General features: G+C 31.2%; 6 protein-coding genes across 10 annotated transcripts; 3 read left to right on the forward strand and 3 right to left on the reverse strand.

Annotated features, from left to right (window-relative positions):
• Positions 1 to 567: 567 nt before the first annotated feature.
• LOC117611696 (Partner of Bursicon) lies at positions 568 to 4,294 on the reverse strand. Its single transcript, XM_034339777.2, has 7 exons — positions 4,172 to 4,294; positions 3,557 to 3,755; positions 3,355 to 3,479; positions 3,129 to 3,282; positions 1,557 to 1,678; positions 1,097 to 1,222; positions 568 to 807 (listed from the first exon to the last, which is right to left on the reverse strand). Exons 2-7 carry the CDS (start codon positions 3,669 to 3,671, stop codon positions 658 to 660), a joined length of 792 nt encoding a protein of 263 aa, XP_034195668.2. The 5' UTR covers positions 3,672 to 3,755; positions 4,172 to 4,294; the 3' UTR covers positions 568 to 657.
• On the forward strand, positions 1,588 to 14,023 carry LOC117611693 (zinc finger CCCH domain-containing protein 10). 4 transcript variants are annotated; one of them, XM_034339772.2, is made up of 5 exons: positions 1,588 to 1,730; positions 12,308 to 12,769; positions 12,842 to 12,926; positions 13,030 to 13,315; positions 13,450 to 14,023. In XM_034339772.2, exons 2-5 carry the CDS (start codon positions 12,382 to 12,384, stop codon positions 13,918 to 13,920), a joined length of 1,230 nt encoding a protein of 409 aa, XP_034195663.2. In that variant the 5' UTR covers positions 1,588 to 1,730; positions 12,308 to 12,381; the 3' UTR covers positions 13,921 to 14,023. The 4 variants fall into 4 exon arrangements, with proteins under 4 accessions (XP_034195663.2, XP_034195659.2, XP_034195660.2 ...); XM_034339768.2 differs by having other exon boundaries at positions 12,308 to 12,926; XM_034339769.2 differs by lacking the exon at positions 1,588 to 1,730 and adding an exon at positions 5,453 to 5,593 and having other exon boundaries at positions 12,308 to 12,926.
• On the reverse strand, positions 3,836 to 5,330 carry LOC117611694 (G patch domain-containing protein 11). The gene is made up of 2 exons (XM_034339773.2): positions 4,770 to 5,330; positions 3,836 to 4,694 (listed from the first exon to the last, which is right to left on the reverse strand). The coding sequence occupies exons 1-2, from the start codon at positions 4,990 to 4,992 to the stop codon at positions 4,174 to 4,176; spliced, it is 744 nt and encodes a 247-aa protein (XP_034195664.1). The 5' UTR covers positions 4,993 to 5,330; the 3' UTR covers positions 3,836 to 4,173.
• Positions 7,257 to 11,520, forward strand: Slmap (Sarcolemma associated protein). Its single transcript, XM_034339767.2, has one exon. The coding sequence runs from the start codon at positions 7,257 to 7,259 to the stop codon at positions 9,702 to 9,704; it is 2,448 nt and encodes an 815-aa protein (XP_034195658.2). The 3' UTR covers positions 9,705 to 11,520.
• A 1,134-nt stretch (positions 14,024 to 15,157) lies between the features above and the next one.
• Dpck (Dephospho-CoA kinase) lies at positions 15,158 to 16,587 on the reverse strand. Of its 2 annotated transcripts, XM_034339776.2 has the most exons (4): positions 16,179 to 16,587; positions 15,981 to 16,102; positions 15,535 to 15,826; positions 15,158 to 15,461 (listed from the first exon to the last, which is right to left on the reverse strand). In XM_034339776.2, the coding sequence occupies exons 2-4, from the start codon at positions 15,991 to 15,993 to the stop codon at positions 15,158 to 15,160; spliced, it is 609 nt and encodes a 202-aa protein (XP_034195667.1). In that variant the 5' UTR covers positions 15,994 to 16,102; positions 16,179 to 16,587. The 2 variants fall into 2 exon arrangements, with proteins under 2 accessions (XP_034195667.1, XP_034195666.1); XM_034339775.2 differs by having other exon boundaries at positions 16,001 to 16,554.
• Positions 16,588 to 18,581: 1,994 nt separating this feature from the next.
• On the forward strand, positions 18,582 to 20,579 carry nSMase (neutral sphingomyelinase). The gene is made up of 6 exons (XM_034339636.2): positions 18,582 to 18,773; positions 18,955 to 19,128; positions 19,210 to 19,393; positions 19,476 to 19,802; positions 19,889 to 19,994; positions 20,078 to 20,579. Exons 1-6 carry the CDS (start codon positions 18,730 to 18,732, stop codon positions 20,425 to 20,427), a joined length of 1,185 nt encoding a protein of 394 aa, XP_034195527.2. The 5' UTR covers positions 18,582 to 18,729; the 3' UTR covers positions 20,428 to 20,579.
• The last annotated feature ends 442 nt before the right edge of the window (positions 20,580 to 21,021 follow it).

Raw genomic sequence — 21,021 nt, forward strand, 5'->3', positions numbered from 1 at the left:
TTCGCGTAATTATAAATGAAATACGTGCAGTAATAAATGAGTTACATATACACGATTTCGAAAGAAGTTTACTCAAATTTGAACGTTAATATCTGATAAGTACTAACAAGAGAAAAGAAAAAAGGAAGTGTAGATAATGTATACTTGACAGGATGTAATGATTTACAATATTACTTTAAGATGCAATAATTATAATCATACTGTAACGTATTGCATAAATACGCATTTTTAAAACACTAAACGTGTAATATCCTATATTGTACATTTATTACAATGTAGTTATTTTATATGTATGTAATATAACTGAAATTATTTATAACAAACAAATAAGACTTCTCTGATATGCATCCACCAAAATATTAATTACAAATTTTTACAATTCTTTTTCAAATTATCTTTAAGTTTTTCTTATTGAAAATTGTCAAATAAATAATAAATAAATAAATATGTTCATTAAATAGTTATTATATAGAAAGATTGCCTGCAAAAAGTAGAAAATAAAATAATATATTTTGCTATTATTGCAATGATGTTTATAAAATATAAAATTTTATGTTCTTAATTTATTTATACTTTTATCATGTTCACAAATTAAGCAACTTCATGTTTATAATTTTTTTTTATTTAATGTATTTAACATGAAATTAGATGATATAGTTATTGTAAATCAGAGGATCTTCTAAAATGTGCAGAAGTTGTAAACGGACCTTCGTCAGCAAATCCAGCGATTTCTTGAGGAATAATTGCATATTCTTCCACACTGGTGCATGGTCTACACATACATTCCAAGGGTGCTTTGGTAATTACCTGCGCACAATAATTAAGTATGGTATATATAAATAAATTCATTAAATAAAATCTTCTTATTTGAGCTTTTATGAAGTAATCTAATTTGAATCGCGCGCGATATTCATTTATTACGCGCTTTTTATTGGTAGGACAGACGAAAACAATATGGCTGTGGAAAACTCGTGGTATCAGCAGCTTTGCTCCTGATTTTATTGTGAAAGTGATCAATCAGCCGACGCTCCGTTGATTTTCTATATTTGTTTGAAATCTACAAGATTTCATGATTCGTTTGGAACAGTAACCTAACCTTTCGGAACTTTTTTTCGCCTGGTTTGGCCCTTGGACAAAATAAGGATACACTGGCCTCCCTTTCGCCGCTTTCTTGACAACACATGCAGCTCCTCTCCATTTGCCAAATTTTTGATCCAGACACCTGTAGAAACAGGTACGAGCGAATAAGTATTTCTTTCTCTTATACTTTTAATTTTATGCAAAGTATATATTTTAAAGCATCATCGGAGAACAAATAATAGCATCTAATAACTATGATTGTATGTTAGTAAAAATTATAGATAACAAACCGTAGAAAATATTTCTAATGACTTATGTTATCATTATTATTTTTGTATATCGAGGTCGTAATGATTTTTGTTTTATTATTATTCAAAATTCTAAAATTTCAAGTAAAGTTAGAATTCCATAAATTAAGAACCTATGAACAAATCACATCTTCAAATTCCAATTATGCTCACATATTATTATTTTACCTGTAGGTAGCTGCTGCAGCGACCCCTACATGCATAACTAGGAATTGGTTTAGGAATACATCCTGGATATTGTAAAAAGTGAATGACTGGAGTCGCTTGGCATTCATCAACACCGATAATTGCTCTTGTGGTTCCAGTCAGCAGGCATATCAATAAACTAGCACCAACTGTACGGTAAGTAACAATATTATCCTAAGTTATATTGCAGTGAACACATCTATGAATTATATATATATACATACATTAAGATACATACAATTCATATTCAAATATTGTACTTACCAACATAGTACAGGAACATACTTTTTGCACGAAGCATTTTCTGCTAGGTCTAGGACTTTACTGTGCTTAAAGATTTCGTGTTGTACCCTTTTATACTCTGTAGGTGTCCATGTTTTCTCCCTTCCCTTATGATATTTGTGTTAGTAGCATTAGGGAATAAACTAGGTTGTATGAAAACAGTATTAAAAGAACTACCTCTAAAACTGGTTCATGTTGCAAGTGACAAATGCTTGCATCTTATATTTGTTAACTTTTATCAAAATGGTTCAATTTAAATAGAATTCTAATACAAAAATATAGAAGTGGTGTATTTCAAGATTTCATAGCTGTATCACTTTTAGCATCCAATATGTATGTATTTACCTTTATATACACATCATAACATTGTTAATAATGTAATAACATTGTGATAATTTAAATACTGGAAATAATGAAAGTTTAGAAAAATTAAAAGTTATAGAACCGATTATATAAAGTTCATTTAGTCATGCGTGTTTGCATTATATTTCAAGTAAGAACATTTCATTTGAGCCAAATATTATTACAATCAATATTTTGCTTATTATAGTTGCTCTTACTTATGAATATAATGATTGAGAAACAGTAAAACAATGCATAAATTTTGACATTTTGTTGTTATCAATAATGATAGAATTATTATATCTCACATTGCATGCAATAATATATTTTATCATTATAAATGCTACTATTTTAATGTTGTTAACTGTATTTCTTTTAGTACCTTAATTAGTGAAAGGTATGATTATATTATGTTATTCTTTTTGTAAATGTTTATTTATGAATACCATTTAGTACAAAAGTCATACTCATCTGTTAACAATAATGTTATGTATATGTATAAACAAATATTATATTTAGAAATCTGTTCATATTTATATTATGTTCTATATACTAAATCTTTTATAAATACTTTTTGTATTTAAAGATTTTCAAGTTTAGATTACTTTATAAAAAAAAAAAAATGGCATAAAGTAATGACCAACACATATTTTTTTTTTTTTCAATTATTCAACAATTGTTTGTTATTAATATTTAAAATATTCATAAATGTTAATATTTGAAATTATTTAAATACAATATCAAATAATTTATCATTCCTAAACTAACTAAAACGGTATGACTTAGGAGGGAGGGAGGAAAAATTTACTTCAAATAATATATTCTGAATTATTAATTTTATTTCTGATAATAATTTTATTACATTATTCAATAAGATAATTCATAATATCATTGATTTAATTAATTTTCGTGTTTATCGGGATGTATCGCCGCATTTAATACATCTACATTCCGCTGGTTCTCGTATTTTGATTTCCATTATTCCATCTTCTTCATTCATTAATTTTATACCATCTGCATCATAACAATGACGTAAAGTAATGTGCCTTTCCTTTAAGTAACTTTCTCGGCAGCAGTAGCATTCCTGTTAAAAAGAATTCTTGTTTTATTGTTGTCATAACTGACATCTCACCCTACATTATAATTTCATGTTTACCTTTGAAAATCCTGTAGTACTTGCAACACTTGGTTGTACCTGTGAATTACAAAATCCTTCGCATTTCGTAACAGATACATCTCCGCTACATGTTCTTTTTAGACGTCCTATTTCATCGTATTCGTCTGAAACAAATAAAATACTTTATTTTTAATCTGCTTCTTTCTATATAAACTAATAGCATAGAGTACAGAGTTAGTACCCTTTGTAATATGTACTTCTGATTGCAATGTTTCACAGTTTTCATCGTCTGTTACTTGAGCAATAATACAGCTAGTAAAAATTAGTGCGTTCATGAGTAAAAATATCGCAAACATTGTAACAAAGTGTCGTTTACTTAATGTTGATTTTGTATTTGAAATTTTTTTTTAATATGGTAAAGGTACGATCAAAGATCTTAACTGAAATGAAAGAACAGAAAATGAAACAAATGCTTTTATAGGTAGCTTCCCCTCCAACATGTAATAACTTAGGGGTGCTGAACTCCTGCTATGATATAATAGCTTAACTGAATCAGGATAAGTTCTCCCAGCTTTTACATTGTATACCGTTAGATTTTTTCTAGTATAGGGACAGTACTTTTTCAGTATTTTGCATTATGACTCTAATGGGCTTTTTATGTTTCAATACACTGTGGGTGTTTGTATCATAGAATCATAACTGATGTTGTTTAGATCTTGAACTTTTTATTCTTTCAGTGACATTTTTTTTACAATATAGTTTCCATGATGTAAGTAAAAACAAGAATATAATTTATAATTTATTTTCTATTATTGTTTAATCTTTGAATCAAATTAACATTAATCAATCTTATTACATTCAATGATCATCTCTCGTATTTCCTGGGCAATTATCTCTCAGATCCTCTGTATTCTGAAATGTTGTTCCACACCAAATACAATAAAAGTGTTTTTCTCTTAAATACTTCGTAAGAATGTCAAGTTTTTCATTAACAGGAAGAGTCTCGTCGTCTTCCTCAGAATCGGTATCATCGCTTTCGTCGTTTTCTTGAGGTAACCAAAACCATATTTCTCTAGGCTTTTCTAGATTCAATTGCATATCCAATTGTTCACAGATTTTCTGACTTTTGTATAGGTCTCCTTTTAATAATTGTTCCGCTCTTTTTTGTGCAATTCTACCACGAAAATCTTTCATATTTTTGTTATCTAATTTATCGCTAATCGAATTGGTTTTAACTTTTACTTCTTTTTTCTTAGCTTCTTTCCCTAGACCGTGTCTGTTTAACTTTACTTCAACACCAAGCGGTTCGGTCATTCCTGATTCTGTTTTACCTATTCCATGACCAGGTTTATATCCCATTTTCATAAGCATTTCAAAACCTAAAAATGAAGCAATATTAATGTGTGACTGTATATTATAAAACTATTTATATATGCAAAATAATAAAAATATACCTTTGTTGGTACTAGTAATTGCAGAAGATAAACCAGCTTCTCGTTTTTCTTCTTCAATATATTTAGCAGAACCTTTTTCTTTTAATTTTGCTTCAATTTCGCTTTTCTTTTTCATAAGTTCAAATTTTCTTTTATCTGCATGCCGATATAGAAGAGTCGACGAAGTATCTTTTTGAGATCCTTGCAAAAATTTATCTGACATATAATCTTCTTCGTCTGACATTATGAGTTATTATTAATATCTAATTATTATTAATAATACATAGTGCGTATTTGTGTAGGCGTGCGTGCGCGCGCGCACGCGTGCGTATAATGTATGTGACACGAGTACTTATGTATACATAAATTACATATTAAAATAAACTTGTTAAAATTGGAGGTAATTTTTATCCAATCAACAATACAAAATACAAAAACAGAAAAATAATTGTTCAGAAGTTATGGTTGTTTACTCAACGAAATATTGTGTAAACTACGTTTTAATATAGGAATTTCACTTCACTACATCCTTTTAGGTTATTTGCACAATGTTACCATGTAGAGAAGTCATTTGACAAACATTGACCTTCATATGTTTTCACGTAAGAATGAGAACCATATAGGTTCGCGTGCAGCGTTCGCTTCCCTAAGGGGAAGAGCAGAGAAGGAGTTTCCCACCATTCGCATTTGCTCTTGGGAGTGAACGCGTAACAGTAGAAGGAAACCCCCTCTATCCAACGTAGGTTGAAAACAAGAGTGATCCAGGCAAATGGTGGGAGACTATTTCCTCTACACTTCCCCTTAATCGAAGGAAGTCTACGTTGGATACGAGTGTACGTTTGAAGGTATTCATTTTTTTTTTTATTAAAATATTGATTTTTAGAAAATTCTATGCAATTATTAATATTGAATTTTTAAAGTAATCACATTAATCAAGATTTAATAAATAAAAATAATACATATTTTATATAAAAACAAAATGGGCGCCAGGCAACTAATTGCAATTTAGTTACCTTATTTCAAATAGATTTAACATGTCGTCGCGTTGCGTTTTTTTGTACCATTTATGAAATATTTTCGTTCTTTAAGTAAATAATTAAAGTCTATTTTTAAACAATACTTGAGTAATATACAATTTTAGATTTAAGATTGTTAAAAATTTTTTAAATAGATGAATGTTTCTTTTATATCTTTAATACAGGGTCATTTCTAGAAGGTTTTCTTTTTACGTTGATATTTTTATCCTCTTTTGTAAGTTATCCGAGTTAAACGATGTGTAAAGCAATATCCATTAATACCTGAGAGGAAATGTATTTTTTATAGCATGCTTGTATTTTGAAGACAAAAGTATAAAAAGTCATTTTACTTAGAAACGAGACTTAACAAAAAAAAGTAATGCTACTGTCAGTTTTATGTTCGCATAAAAGTATTAAATCATTTTGTTTTCTTATATTGAAACATTGAGTTTCCACCAATATTAAATAGTAGTTTTCATGATCGTTTGAAAATGCGCGTATCAAAATATTAGTGCTTATTATGAATTCTTGTTACGATGAATTTATTTAATTATATAAAAACTCTAGCGAAAAATGTCTATCTATCAAGTATTTTTGATGATGATGTAGTAACTTTGAATTTGATACACCGTTGTATTCGTATATGACTGTACTGCCGCCGGTCGATAAACAGCGAAACGCGGAACTGAAAAGCACCGAGTTAAAGGAACGTGGACTACTTGTATCTCAATACAGTAATGCTATACTTCGAGAACAATATTTTTGGTCTTTATCAAGTTGATTGCAATATTATTCGATTCATTGCGTTCAAGTATTGTCGATTACGTATCACGTGTCGTATACTTTTCTAATAAACTTCCTTGAATGTAACAACGAAGACTTTAAAGTGCAAGGAAATTTGTGCGAAGGACGAAAGTGTGAAAGCGTACGTTCACCGCTACTTGCGCAAAGAAACATATCTGTTGGCTACTTTCAGTGCATTCGAAAGATTTAAGTTGAATTGTTTGTTGAAGAAAAAGCTGACGTGATTAATTAAAATTTCAAAGAATGTTCTGGATTGATGAACACAGAACTGTAACAATTGTACGAGAAATTTCATGAAAAATATATATATACATATGTATATATATTAAAAAAAAAATTAAAAAAGAAAAAAGTACACCTAGAAGACTGATGGAATAGCAACGGAATTTCTTTAATTGCAGAAACATGTGAATTCGTATCTGATGATTCGTTGAAGTTGACAAATATTCCGTTCCCAGAACATCGAAGTACCGCCCTGGTGATTAAATTGTAGGATTGGGTGTGAATGCTAACTTTCGTAATAAACTGATACATCAGACAATGTTCAATGACATTAAAACGCGTAATTTTTGCTTTCCGAACTCCCCTTTCTTTGGTGTGTGTTAATTGTTAATTATTAAGTTTTTTTTTATACATGTTTTAAAGTGTGCTCAAAAGGATTTGTTATCGTTTGGATTTTACATCGGCTATGGTTGTAGCCAGTGGTGGGTGGGTACAAAATGCCAGTATTCCTGCCAATCAGAATAATTCCAACCTGAATGTAAACACTGCGCAAAATAACAAAATGACAGCAAAAGGTATCTTAATTTGCCGTGACAATTCTCATCCTTTTCAAGATCGTATGTTGTCATTAGAACAAGCTGTTAAAATTGGTCGTTCCGTAGCACGTGCCAGAGCTACTCCGAACAATGCAATTTTTGATTGTAAAGTATTATCTAGAAATCATGCGTTATTATGGTATGCTGGTGGAAAGTTTTTTTTGCAAGATACACGTAGTAGTAATGGAACATTTGTTAATAATCACAGACTCAGTCCGGCTGGTTTAGAATCAGCACCTAAAGAAGTATGTTCAGGCGATATAGTGCAATTTGGAGTAGATGTGGTAGAGAATACAAAAAAAGTTACGCACGGATGTATAGTTGCAACATTAAAATTATATTTGCCAAATGGGATAGAGGCTAAAGCTAGTCTTAGTACATCGGTCACATCGCCGGTTAATAATGTTTCTCTGGAGGATTTATACAAGTTAAATCAAGTTATGCAAGAAGCTTCTAGACGCGAGAAGGCGCTTCATTATAAGTTAGAATACCTTCAACAGCTTGTAGAAAAAACTAGAAAAGCTGCTGATCAGTCTTGGAAAGCGTTAATAACAGAGGATCGATTATTGTCTTGGGTAGAGACTATTGAAAGTCAGTTGGCTGTATATTCTGAAAATTACAAAGAGGATGCGATCAGAAGCGAATTAGTGAAACTTCAGGAAGAAAAAGCACAATACCAAAATGCAGCAAAGGAGGCATTGCATAAAGTATTTTTAGAAAAATTAGAGGTAGCTGTAACGTTATATCAAACGCAAGCATGTTTGAGTAAAACAGAAGGGGAGTGTCAAAGTCTGCATAACGTAGCAAAATTTGCTCAAAGCGAATTGCAGGAAGTATGTAGTAAATATACAGAAGCGCAAAAAAAGCTTCAAGAAACTACAAACAAGTTGGAAGAATGTGAGAATAAAATGAAGGATACAGTACAAAATATGGAACAAGAAAAACGTGAACTTGTAAAAAAACTTGAACATCAAGCTCAAATTGAGAAAAATTTGCAGGCAAGGTTACGTGATTCTCGATTAGATTCTGTTAATATATATAAACAAATCACTGCCCTAAAAAATTACATGCAAATTTTACAAGACATGAATTCAAAATTAGTAACAAGTAGCATGATGGATTCAAAGGACGAAGACAATCCTATTAATATTATCCTAAATGAGTTGAATTCGATTCATATTGATAATGCCGAGCTCGATGCGGAAACTAATCTTTATCCTTTAAAGGATGAACAAGATAATCAAATTAATTCACAAGATAATGATTCGGTTCAGTTGAAAAATTCTGATCTTATCTTTTCAAAAGAACAGTTGGACGACTCGTTGAGTGATAATGATAATTTAACAGAATATATTTTACTACCATCCTCTCGAAGAACGTTGGTTAATGGAAATGGAAATGGAAATGGAAATGTAAATATAAATCTAGATAATTCAGATAGCAATTTAGAATCTGATACTAATTCAGATGCAACGGATGATACATGCAGTATTACTAGCGACGATACAAGTGAAAAATCTGTTATAGAAGTTAAAAAAGAAGAAGAGGAAGAAGAAGAAGATGAAGAAGAAGCTGCTAAGGCAAGAGAAGAAATTTGTCTACCTTATATATCGGAAGTTAAATTTTCATCCGAGGATAGTGACAAACAAGCAGCTTTTCGTTATTCCGAAATTGTAGGAAAATTAATTGAAACCGAAGTAACGGTTGAAAGAAGCGTCGAAAGTATGAATAACGTTAAGATTTTGAACGAACCCGTCTCAAAAACGAAAGAGCTTCTTTCCGAAGGTGAGAAAAAAGGTGAAACGGATAAAGATGATAACGAATTGGATGAAGAGTTCTCCTGTGAAGGAGAACATTTGGAAGGAGAATACGTTAAAACATTGAAACCATTGTCGAAAAATGATAGTAGTCAAAGTATACATACGAGAGAATACGTATTACAAACATTAATAGGCTCATTGGATTCTTTAAAGGCTGAAGATGATTTTGAATCGCAACAAGTTATTAAGAAAGAGTTGGAATGTCTGAAGGATTGGTTAATCTGTGAACCTCACGAAGATGTTATCGGAAAATTAAAAGAACTTTATTATCGTGCTAAAAACGAAGCTCAAAGGATTCAAGAACTCCACGAAGAATTAGTTATCTTAAAAGAGAAATATAATATACTTATCGAAGAAAAAACTGACCTCTCTAAAAAGTATACAACCCTAAAAGCACAATGTGGTGATTTGTTAAATACAACTTATACAGTACCGATACACTATGTAGCACCCATTGTCATTATGTTAATATGGATGCTGCTAGAAAAGTTTTTTTAATCTTTCTTTCTCCTCTTTTTGTATATACCTTTTACGATTAATTAATATTGTATTGTAATTAATATTAATATTGTATTTCTTTCTTTATCGCTAGTTTGTTAAAAAGCTTCTGAGTAAACGGAATAAAAGAAATCGAGTGGTGTGTAATTTCAACAAATAAATTTTTATATGGACAAAATATTGAGAACTGCATTACATAATATATATTTTTTCGATACGCGGTTGTTGAAGCATCGATCTCGAAAAATTCTGAGAATAAATTACAAGAGATAAAGCAAAGATTCATCGTGTTACCATTTCAAACGAGGAACCAAAATCAAATGAACAAGACAGATTTGTAGCAATAAATGTGTAAATAGAAGAAAATTTTAGGCTAGGAGAAATGTATTAGAAAACGTATAGACAATACCAGGTAAAATGTTCAACATGCTGCCAATCCGAATATCATATCTTCTTTAAAAATATCAAGCACTGCACGCCCAACAAAACTCAAATATATTATTACATAGATTATAAATAACGTTTATATGCAAAAATCGATTTTTATAAGAGCTCGTTGATATATCTAATACCTTGATCAATTTTCTTCTAATATTTCTCTTAGAATTAGTCCAATTGAATTTAGATTTGTATTCGATGAGGAATACTCGATACATATTTAATTAATTGGAAATTATTTGTGTTCAATCAGTCAATATTGATTTCTTTCTAGTTTCTCTTTCTTTTTTCCTTTTTCTTTAATATTATAAATTCCTACAAAATCGGAAAAAGATTAAAAAAGAGAAGCTAAGATTAAAGAAATCAAATTACCATACTTTTCGATTGATAATTATATATTATAATTACAGTTATATTTGTTTACGGTTTAGCTGTAAATTCGTTGAAACAATATCATGTTAATATAAATCAATCATAAATTGCATTCTTTTTTTTACGTATACATATAATAAAATGTATCAAAAGTTCTTGGACAGAAATTTTTTTTTTTCTAGCAGGTGTGAACAAATTATTAGATCTAATTACAATATTATCGGCGGTTCTAACATCACTTTTCGACGATCTTGGCTTTATTTTCTAGAATAAATATTTTATTAAAAAATAAATTTTCTGTTTTATCAAATGATAGGAGACTTCTGTCTCTTTCAAGCTATCATTATTTCTTTCTTCAAAATTGATTAGAGTAAAAGTTGAGCTTTTCGCTGAACTATTTCACAAATAAAGGAAAAAAGTGTGCATCTCCAGTTTTTTTTTGCAAATCAATTGAAATTCTCCATAATTTAGATAAAATTCAAAGTAAGTTGAATGATGACCACTTGAATTACGGGATAGGAAGCATGAAGAATTTGATGTGGGCGTTGGCCAGTCTTGAATTCTACGAATGGCTGGAAGCGCGTTCTAAATTCGCTCCAATTTCAAAACAATAAAACGAATGGTAAAAGGCAGGAAAAAACCGCTGATAATGAAATTTTGTCCAGGGATTATTGCTGCACCCTGTTAATCGTTTTCTGTACATGGAAACAACAATTTGTTGATACGCAACGATTTTCATTTGAATAATAGTTTCTTGTATTTTCTCACTTCATTGTATGTGTACGTTTTCTTTTGTTAATAGTAGCATTGACGACAATAGAGGCATATCTATTCATGCGACCTAATAAAACTTGGAAAACAATACGAATTCTTCAGTGTGAGATTTTTCACTATTGATTCTCATTTAATCATTGTATTATTAGCGGATTCACGTACATCATGGCCTATCTATCTGTTTTCTAAAGTAAGAAATAAAAAAAGAGACAAAAAAAAAAAAAGAAAAGAGGATACTTCCTAGTTATACTTTTTCTATCAATTCTTTTTTATACGAATATAATTATAACTGTATTTTCTTAATTCACTAATAGCTTAATTACAGTGCCATTACCCGATCTATGTCTGCCCTTGTTAAACGGCACGTGATCGATCGAAAAATAAAAAGATATATTCAATTTTTTCCTCCCCTTCCAATAAAAAGAAACGTTTGAATTTCCTGCTCTGTCATGCTTTATACGTGTTACTTTTTCTCTCTTTAGTGAAATTGTATTAAGATCGTGAAGGTTTATATATAAATAATAAGGCGATACTGTACATAACATTGTTGATATAATCTTACTATTCATGTAATAGTCATATACATATATTATATATATAAAACAGAAAAAAGAAATAAAAATTAACTGAAGTTCTTTACTCTCCTTCATCAGAAACCTGTGTTTATTCATGAGGATGCTTGTAATATTGTGAAATGTGAAAAGAATGAAAGTTTTTTAATAAAACAAAATTACGCGGCGAATCACATTATTATTATTATTATTATTTTATTATTATTAATGTTATTTTGAACGACACTTTGTCTACTACTAAAATGTCTTTATAAACAATTGAAAGAACTAATCCATATGTGACACTTAAACTTTATTATTTTAATTGAATGATAGATTGATTTACAGTGAATTCGATCGATAGATGTTAATAACAAGTTTTCTTTGTTCAGATAATAGCACAGAAAAGTTATTCTCCTATTCTTTTCACTAATGTTTCTGCTACAATGAGCTGTTTTATAATTACAGCACGCACGTGTAACGTGCGAATAATAAGGATCGATTAAGAATTACTTACGAGGTATGAGCGCAATGTATCATCGATGAAGAAGCTGAAAAATAAGTTGGATAGCGTGAGAGGCGGGCAACCGAGCAAGACAGGAGCAATTGCAGTTGCAGGTGCACCCAATGCAAACGGAGATGTATCGCCAACCCGTGTCTGCAGAGATTTTCTACGAAACGTATGCCATAGGGGGAAACGTTGCAAATATTTGCACGAACGTTCCGAGGACGATCCCGTAGAGGAATACACGTTTTGTCATGATTTTCAAAATGGTATGTGCAATTGGCCCGGTTGCAAATTCCTTCATTGTACAGAAGGCGAAGAGAAAAGATTCAGGGCGACTGGAGAGCTGCCTGCTCATATAATGACCAGGCTGAAAAATAACAATGAGAAATCGGAATATCCTATGTGCAAAGATTTCATTAAAGGTAGCTGTCAAAGGACGAGCTGCAAGTATAGACATTGGAAAAACGATGAACAACAACATAATTTAATTACAGCTTCTCATCATACTGTGTCTAGGCCACAGCACAATTTTAATGGTACTAGTAACGGTGAGAACCGCAGATACGAAGAGGATAGAAAGTAAGTATAATATTACGAAATTGTTCAAATGAATTTTTCTATTCAACATTGTTACAGACAATGTAATTTTATTTTTTCATAATTTCCTTTCATGTGTTTATAGTTTTCACTGGCAAATGGACGATCAACATAACTTAGTCACCAACAATGGTTACAATGCATCATCGCATCCACCTGATTACATTGGACCTCCTGAACCAAAAAGGCGAATAGTTTCTGGCGAAACTGTTGTTCATTTTGAAGCCTCGCCGCTTGTAGGACAGCATGCCCCCCAACCAGTCACTCCAGGTTACTATTATCCGATTATACCGCGCAACGAGGCTAGAGCAATCGTTTTGGAAGATGAAAATGTATTATTAAGGAAGAAAATAGAAGAGTTGAAAAAGCAAGTTAGTTTAATATAATTCTATCGTTATAACTTCTTCTTTTCTATTTTGTTTTCTACGCCTCGTTTCTGTGCATTTCTGTGTGTGTGTGTGTGTGTATATGTATATATATATTGCATTCATTTATTATTCCGCAGGTTAGCGATTTAACAGCGACTAACGAGTTTCTTTTGGATCAAAATGCTCAGTTAAGAATGTCTGGAAAACGAACTGCAAATGTAACTGCTGTTACAGTACCTGCAGTTACTATTACAAATACCGTTCCACCGTCGCAAGCTCCGACTCCTCAGCAAATGGTTAATGCAGCAGTAGCTGCTGGTACTCTTCGTACAGTTACTGCAAGCGTTGCGACTGTACCTGTAAGTATAGCCACAGTCGCACCTGTTTCTATTGCAGCGGTCTCAATGGCACCAGTATCTATACCTCCACCCATCGTCACGATGGCTCAACAAACAATTACAATGAGCGGTTCAGGTCCACAGGCAACTAATCAACAACCACCTAATACGCAACAACCTGCCAGTTTACCTTTATCAATATCTGGTGCCACTGCACCGTTAGTTTCTTACCCTATTATGACTCAAGAACTTAGGCCCGTGTTGCAGTAAATGAGAAAGAAACATCTAATTAAATAATGAAGAAGAAAAGCTCAAGTACATAAAGAGATGTTCTGTGCATCCAGTCTTTCAAACTAATACCGTTTTATTTATATTGTTTCTTTAAATATGAATGGTGAATATAAATAATGCAGAGCATATAAATAAATAAATACAAGAAAATTATATTCTTTAGAGAAATACAATGTTGAAAGTATTCAATGAATAACACAACATCCTAGGTCTTTAAGTAGGAATTCATAGAAATTATCGTACAGGTCTGTTTTTAGCAATGTACTTTCAATGAAATGTCTCTTATTGAAATCATTCAAACGTAAAATGTACTTTTGTTCCCGTTTTCACTGATTTGCCTTGTAAAAAGATAATTTTTCATTACGTTAACATATTGTACGCAGCACGATACATGTCCAAATTGTGTATAAAAGACTAATAAGGATATATCGATCCAAAGTCATGTAAGGTGGTTAAAGATGATATTCTCCTATTCCTTTTGAAATATCCTGCTGATATGAAGGAGATGAAAAATAATTTTGTAGGTAAATTTTTGTATTATTAAAAAAGATAATAGATACGAGTAAAAATTGACGTCGTAAATGAACTTAGATAAGAATCGACTCTTTTAGGCTAACATATTAAGATAAGTACAAAATAGAATGAATTCTGATAAAAGTTAAAAGTTAAGGTTTACCGCTACTTTGAAAATAGCGGTGAACCTTGCGACTGTTCTGTAGGCGATGCTGTAAATAGTATTCTCTGTTGCTTTCATATTTTGCAAAAACAATTTTTATACTTACATTTTTTAATAGATAAGTTAATTATTCTTATAAAATAATATTACTTTAATAAATTAACTACTTGTCGTGGTCTTTTGAGTTTTTATAATTTACTTGTAAATGGCTTTGGGTTCAGCTGGTGGAAAATAGAAACAATGAATTTAAACCTGACCCATAAATGAAAAAGCAGGTACACAAACTTATCATGCGCATATTTGCTGTATGTACATATTTTATGCAATTAGTATAAGAAATTGAGCAATAAGTACTCGTGTATTTTATATATGCATACAAATGTATAATCTTTTACTTATAACTTTATGTTAATAAGCGTACATGTTAAAAATACTTGCTAATTTGGTAAATAAGTTGATTCATAAGTATGATAAATGCATTATTGAAACCAAAACATAGTTGGACACCAATATTTATAATCATTTGTACATGAAAAATAGTTATGCTGTAATTGGTAAAGGTCGAAAATTTTTGTTTCTTATCCAGTATACACCTGCTAATAAAACAGTACAACAAAATCCAACTATAAAACGTAATTTCCAATGATGTTTGGAAGCTTTTAGAACATTAATGACTTTGATAGTTTGTTCTCTCGTATCGCGTTCGCTACCAGAATTTTCAATAACAAAGTTTGCCATTTCTGCTTTCTTTTCCAATGACATTTGCGCGGCAACTCTTAATTTTGCTTTAGCTTCAGTGAAACCTGTTCTTTCCATAAGTCTTTGCAGCTGCAAATCTTCTTCGCTAAAATCAAACAGAAAATTGTTGAAAATATCTTTCATTTTTATATACCAAGCATCTCTATTATTTAACGTACCAAGTTACAACGATTATTTTATATAAATAATTTAACATATGCTCTGTTTCAAAAAGCAATGGTAAATCCATAACTATAAACTGGTGACCTTGCAGAAAAAGTTTAAACGTTTGCCAATATATTTCTCTGTATATGTCTGGATGAGTGATAGCATTTAATTTTTTTCTTTTTTCTATATCATTAAATATTAGATCACCGAGTTTAACTCTGTCCAATTCACCTGTATCTAAAAATACTTCTGGGCCAAATTCTCTCTTTATTTTATGCCAAGCTGGTTTTTCTGCTTCCACAACTATAATGTATAAAACAAATTCGTATTTTATTTTATTTCATTTTATTTATATACAGATAAATATAACAACAACCGTTTTAATAATTTAGATATAAATGAAGAAATATGACTGAAAAACAAATTAAAATGTTTTAAGGAAACATAACTACTAAACATTTCAATTTCATTTTTAACCTTTTCTTGCAATCTGATCAGCATCGATGACAGGTATTCCATATTCCCGAAAAATAGCAGCAACACTACTTTTCCCGGTAGCTATTCCACCTGTTAGTCCCACTAAAAACATTTTCTAATACTAATTACTGTATGTTTAATAGCTTGTTTTAATAGTTAAGTGAACATTTTAACTTGCATCAGTATTATAAAATTTGATGCTATTTAAGCTTAGTCATGTTACGACGGTTTTCACTGAACCTGATAGCATTTTTTTGTATAATTTTGGCGACATGATACAAATTTTAAATACATCTACCAACAAGAAATGAATAAAATGAACAGGATAAGGTATAATACTTTAATTGGTTACAACTTATTCGAATGTGGATACAACAAGGTAAATCAAATAAATAGTATCATTCCGAATTATGGTCTATCCTTCCAACTTCCTTTTAATAACACGGAAACATGTCTGTAAGTGACGCTAAGACGTTGTACGCATGCTCGAAAACAAGGCAGAAACAATGTTATATGTATGTGTAGTAATGTGTACTCTTGCAATCATAGTACCACAGTATCGATCGAGCATCAAACTTTTGTTAAAAATTCAAAGTAAACATTATTTGCATTAACTTTAAGACGTTCGTTGAATGATAACCACTTGATTAGCGCCAGTGTTGGTCGCCGTGGGGTTTTAGTCAGTAAGAATCTGACACTCCCCCGCCACCCTGCCCCAGGGGCTGGCGGGGGGTCTTATGCAAGATTTCCCCACGTTAAAAAAAAAAAAAAAAAATCCTTTACATCCCTACATTCCTCACATCCCTGCATTCCTTATATCCCTGCACTCCTTACATCCCTGCATCCCTTACATCCCAGCATCCCTTACATTTCTGCATCCCTTATATCACTACTTTCCTTACATTCCTGCATCCCTTACATCTCTGAATTCCTTACATCCCTGCATCCCTTACATCACTGAATTCCTTACATCCATGCATTCCGTACATCCATGCATTCCTTACATCCCTACATCCCTTACATCCTTGCATCTCTTTCGCAAGCATCCCATTATTTTGCAAAAACTTTAGCTCCCTGGCGGCAAATATTTGATTTCGACGCCGAATCAGCGCCATCTGGTTTCAGAAAAAGGAACTAAACCTTGCCGAAGTTTTGGCCCTCTAGCGGCAAAAATGTGAACTAAATTTTCGACGTCGAATCAGCGCCATCTGGTTTCAGAAAAAGAAACTAAAGCTTGCAGAAATTTTGGCCCTCTAGCGCCAAAAATGCGAACTAAATTTTCGATGTCGAATCAGCGCCATCTGATTTCAGAAAAAGGAACTAAATCATGCAGGAATTTTGGCCCTCTAACGGCAAAAATGCGAACTAAATTTTCGATGTCGGATCAGCGCCCTCTGGCGGTAACAAAAGGAACTAAATTTTACAAAAATTTAAATTTAAAATTATTTTTCGCGAGACTACTTACCTTTACTTACCTTTACTTACCTTTACTCGAACCAGTGGCCGTAAGTATATTATTTATAATATATTTATTATAAGGGTTGAAAGGATACAAGAGATGCAGGGAGAATTCAGAAGTGTAAGGGATACAGAGATATAAAGGGTACAGAGATGTAAGGGGTGCAAAAATATAAGGGATGCCGAGATATAAGGAATGCCGGCATATAAGGGATGTTAAGGATGCAGACATGTGAGGGATGCAGTGATAAAGGGTTGGGCCTCGTGAGGCCCTTAAAGACAAAAAAATAATAAATAACTGGGAAGGTTGAGCCGAGGACCATGAAGAGGGATAAAATAATAAATAACTTGGGAGGGTGGTCCACGCAAGGCCCGAAAATAGGGGTAAAATATTAAATAAAAAGATAAAATAATCGGCGAGGCACACAGATGTAATACATAGAATCAACACGTTCATGCTCCTAAAAAGTTTATTCAATAAGCTAAGAAGATAAATACAGCAAATTCTTCCTTTTAATAATGCGGAAACATGTCTGTGAGTGACATCTGAAAACAAGTAAAACCCTTATTAAGGGACACTTTTTAAGGAATACATAAAAACTAATAGGACTGCGCAAGGGTCAAAGTTTTCATAAGATAATAGCGGATCCTGCGCAACATATTTTCTAACAAATCAACTTGGTGCATTTTAGAAAGCGCTACCGATGCAGCGGGGTCCCTAACACCCCGGACGCCATAATGGTGGTATGCAAAGAGCGTTGCCTGTGCTCCGGGGTCCCTAGTACCCCGGATGCCATATGTCGGTATGCAAGGAGCGTCAGCCCTGCATCGGGGTCCCTGATACCCCAGATGCCATAATGTCAGTATACAAGGAGCGTCACCTGTGCATCGGGGTCCTTGATACCCCGGATGCCAAGATGTTGGTACGGAAAGAGCGTTACCTGTGCATCGGGGTCTCTGATACCCCGGATGCCATAATGTCGGTATCCAAAAAAATAGTACCATCTATCGGGTGTCGCGGAAGCTACGCAGCAACTTACCGACCGACCTGTCGGTAAGCTGTAAAGTATTTTTCTCCATTTACGCATAGATGGCGTAAAGATAGCATTTTTATCAGTTTACCGACCAAATACAGGTTCACTAGAATCATTAATAATTTTAGGCATAAATGAGTGGTATCAATATATTCCTCAAAGAACTGTGAAACGTAGAAATACATATCGAATCTTTTTAAACAAATACATATTAAGATTTTAACTAGCTCATAAGAGATGGTAAACGAAGTGTCAATAAATGTTTTAACTTTGAATTGCTGGTAAGTAAATATCTAATAATTATTGAACATTAATTAATATTGAATAAAAATTAAATTAAAATAAATATTGAACAAATAATGAACACTAATTTATATGTATTTGTTGTATTTGTATCTTAAGTATTCATTTTTTGTATTGTTTACAATTGTTAAGATTGTTTTTATATCCCTTATATTATAGGGGAATTCCATATGTTGCAAAAGATAGAAAAGCTCGCATGGCAGCAATTGCAGAAAAATTTGCTACAGAAAATTATGATGTTATTTGTTTACAAGAGGTGTGGTCCAGTGATGATTTTAAAATGATGAAGGCTAAAACTCAAGAACGACTCCCGTATTCACATTATTTTCATAGGTAAATATTTATATAAAGATTGTTGCAGTAGAAATGTTCCTTTTACATGTTTTAAATATTAAAATGTAATTTATATTTTAGTGGAGTTGCTGGATCAGGTATTTGTATCTTATCTCGATATCCTATTGAAGATATAATATTTCATAAATGGCCACTAAATGGATATGTACACAAAATACATCATGGAGATTGGTTTGGTGGAAAAGGAGTTGGTCTTTGCAAACTTAAAATTTATAACTTAAATATTCACTTTTATATTGCACATGTAATGAATTATTAAAGTGTTTATATTTTATTCATATATTCTTTGAATTTTCAATAAATAATAACTGTGTTTAATGTTTCAGTTACATGCAGAATATAGCAGATCCAATGATGAATATAAAGCACATAGAGTTTTACAAGCTTTTGATACTGCCCAGTTTATTAGGTTGACTTCTGGTAGCGCTGATTCTGTAATATTGGGAGGTGATCTCAATGCAGAATCTCAAGATTTAGCTTATAAAATTATGTGTGGCATTGCTGGTTTAACAGATGCTTGCTCAAACAGTTCTAGTCATTTAGGGACCAATGAATGTGCCAATAATAGCTACACTAGTTCAAAACTTGCAAGAGTTTTTCCTGAAGGAAAGCGTATAGATCACATTTTATTCTCAGGTTCAAAAAATATTAAAGTATGTTAAATTATCCCTGTGTATTTAATACTTTGATTATAAGAAATTATTTATCAAATACTTATTAATTATTATGCTATTTATAGATAGAGGTAACAGATTTTCAACATCCTTTTCCAAAAAGAATACCTCACAAAGATTTTAGTTATTCTGATCACGAGGCTATTATGGCAAGTTTTAAATTTACCTCTGGTAAGTTAATAAGTATAAGTATATATCAGATAATGTATACTGTACAAAATTGAATACTTGTTAACACTTTATCATTATTGTAGGAAGCAAGTCTCAGTGTACAAATATAGATATTAAAGATTCATTGAAAGAGGCTATAAAAATATGTGAAAGATCACTAAAAAATGTTCAGCGGCAACGATATTGGTATTTATTATTAGGTTTTATATTAATTGTACCACTTATTTGGTCTATGGGATTGGATTGTTCTATTGCATCTTATGGTGCAGTCATTGGAATTAATATAGGTCGTCTTTTTTTAACTGCAGTATTGTGTTATACTTTATTTATGAGTTCTATATGGAATATTATAGAAAAGAATGCTTTAAAAGCAGCATGTCTAGGAATGGAAATTTATTTAACAAATTTAAATAATAATTTATATAAACAGTGAAATTATATAAATTATACAATTACATAACTGAAAATGATGATTTTCTTTTTTAACTGTTTGGTTAAAAATATCGGATATCATCATATTTAATAAGTAAATCTTAGCATTTATATAATATATATATTATATATATATATATACGCATTAATGTTTTTACTATCATCTTTATACGACAATAATTAAATTAAATCGTTTTCTCTTTTCTATGAATTACAATTATCTATGTATCAGTAATTGCATATAATTTTCAATTACAATACATTTTAAACTACATTCCATATTTAATAAAAGTAAACAATATTTTAAATATCTTACATTTGTAGAAAGAATAGACGACATGTAAAACATTTTGGTCAGTTAATAGTTTCCTTAATTTTTATTATTCCAAACCATGTGATTCCATAAATCGTATTTATTATAAGTTCCTAACAAAACAATCGATATTCATTGCAAATAAAGTATTTAATATTTTTGTTGTTGTATTTAATACATTTCATTATAAATAATTCCACAATGTAAAAAATTCTTATTGTTAATATTTTTAAAATAATTTTTAAATTGAAGTTGTTCAATCTCATAAAAATACAATATGAA

This window comes from Osmia lignaria, chromosome 10, assembly GCF_051020975.1.
Source record: "Osmia lignaria lignaria isolate PbOS001 chromosome 10, iyOsmLign1, whole genome shotgun sequence".
Lineage (NCBI taxonomy): Eukaryota > Metazoa > Arthropoda > Insecta > Hymenoptera > Megachilidae > Osmia > Osmia lignaria.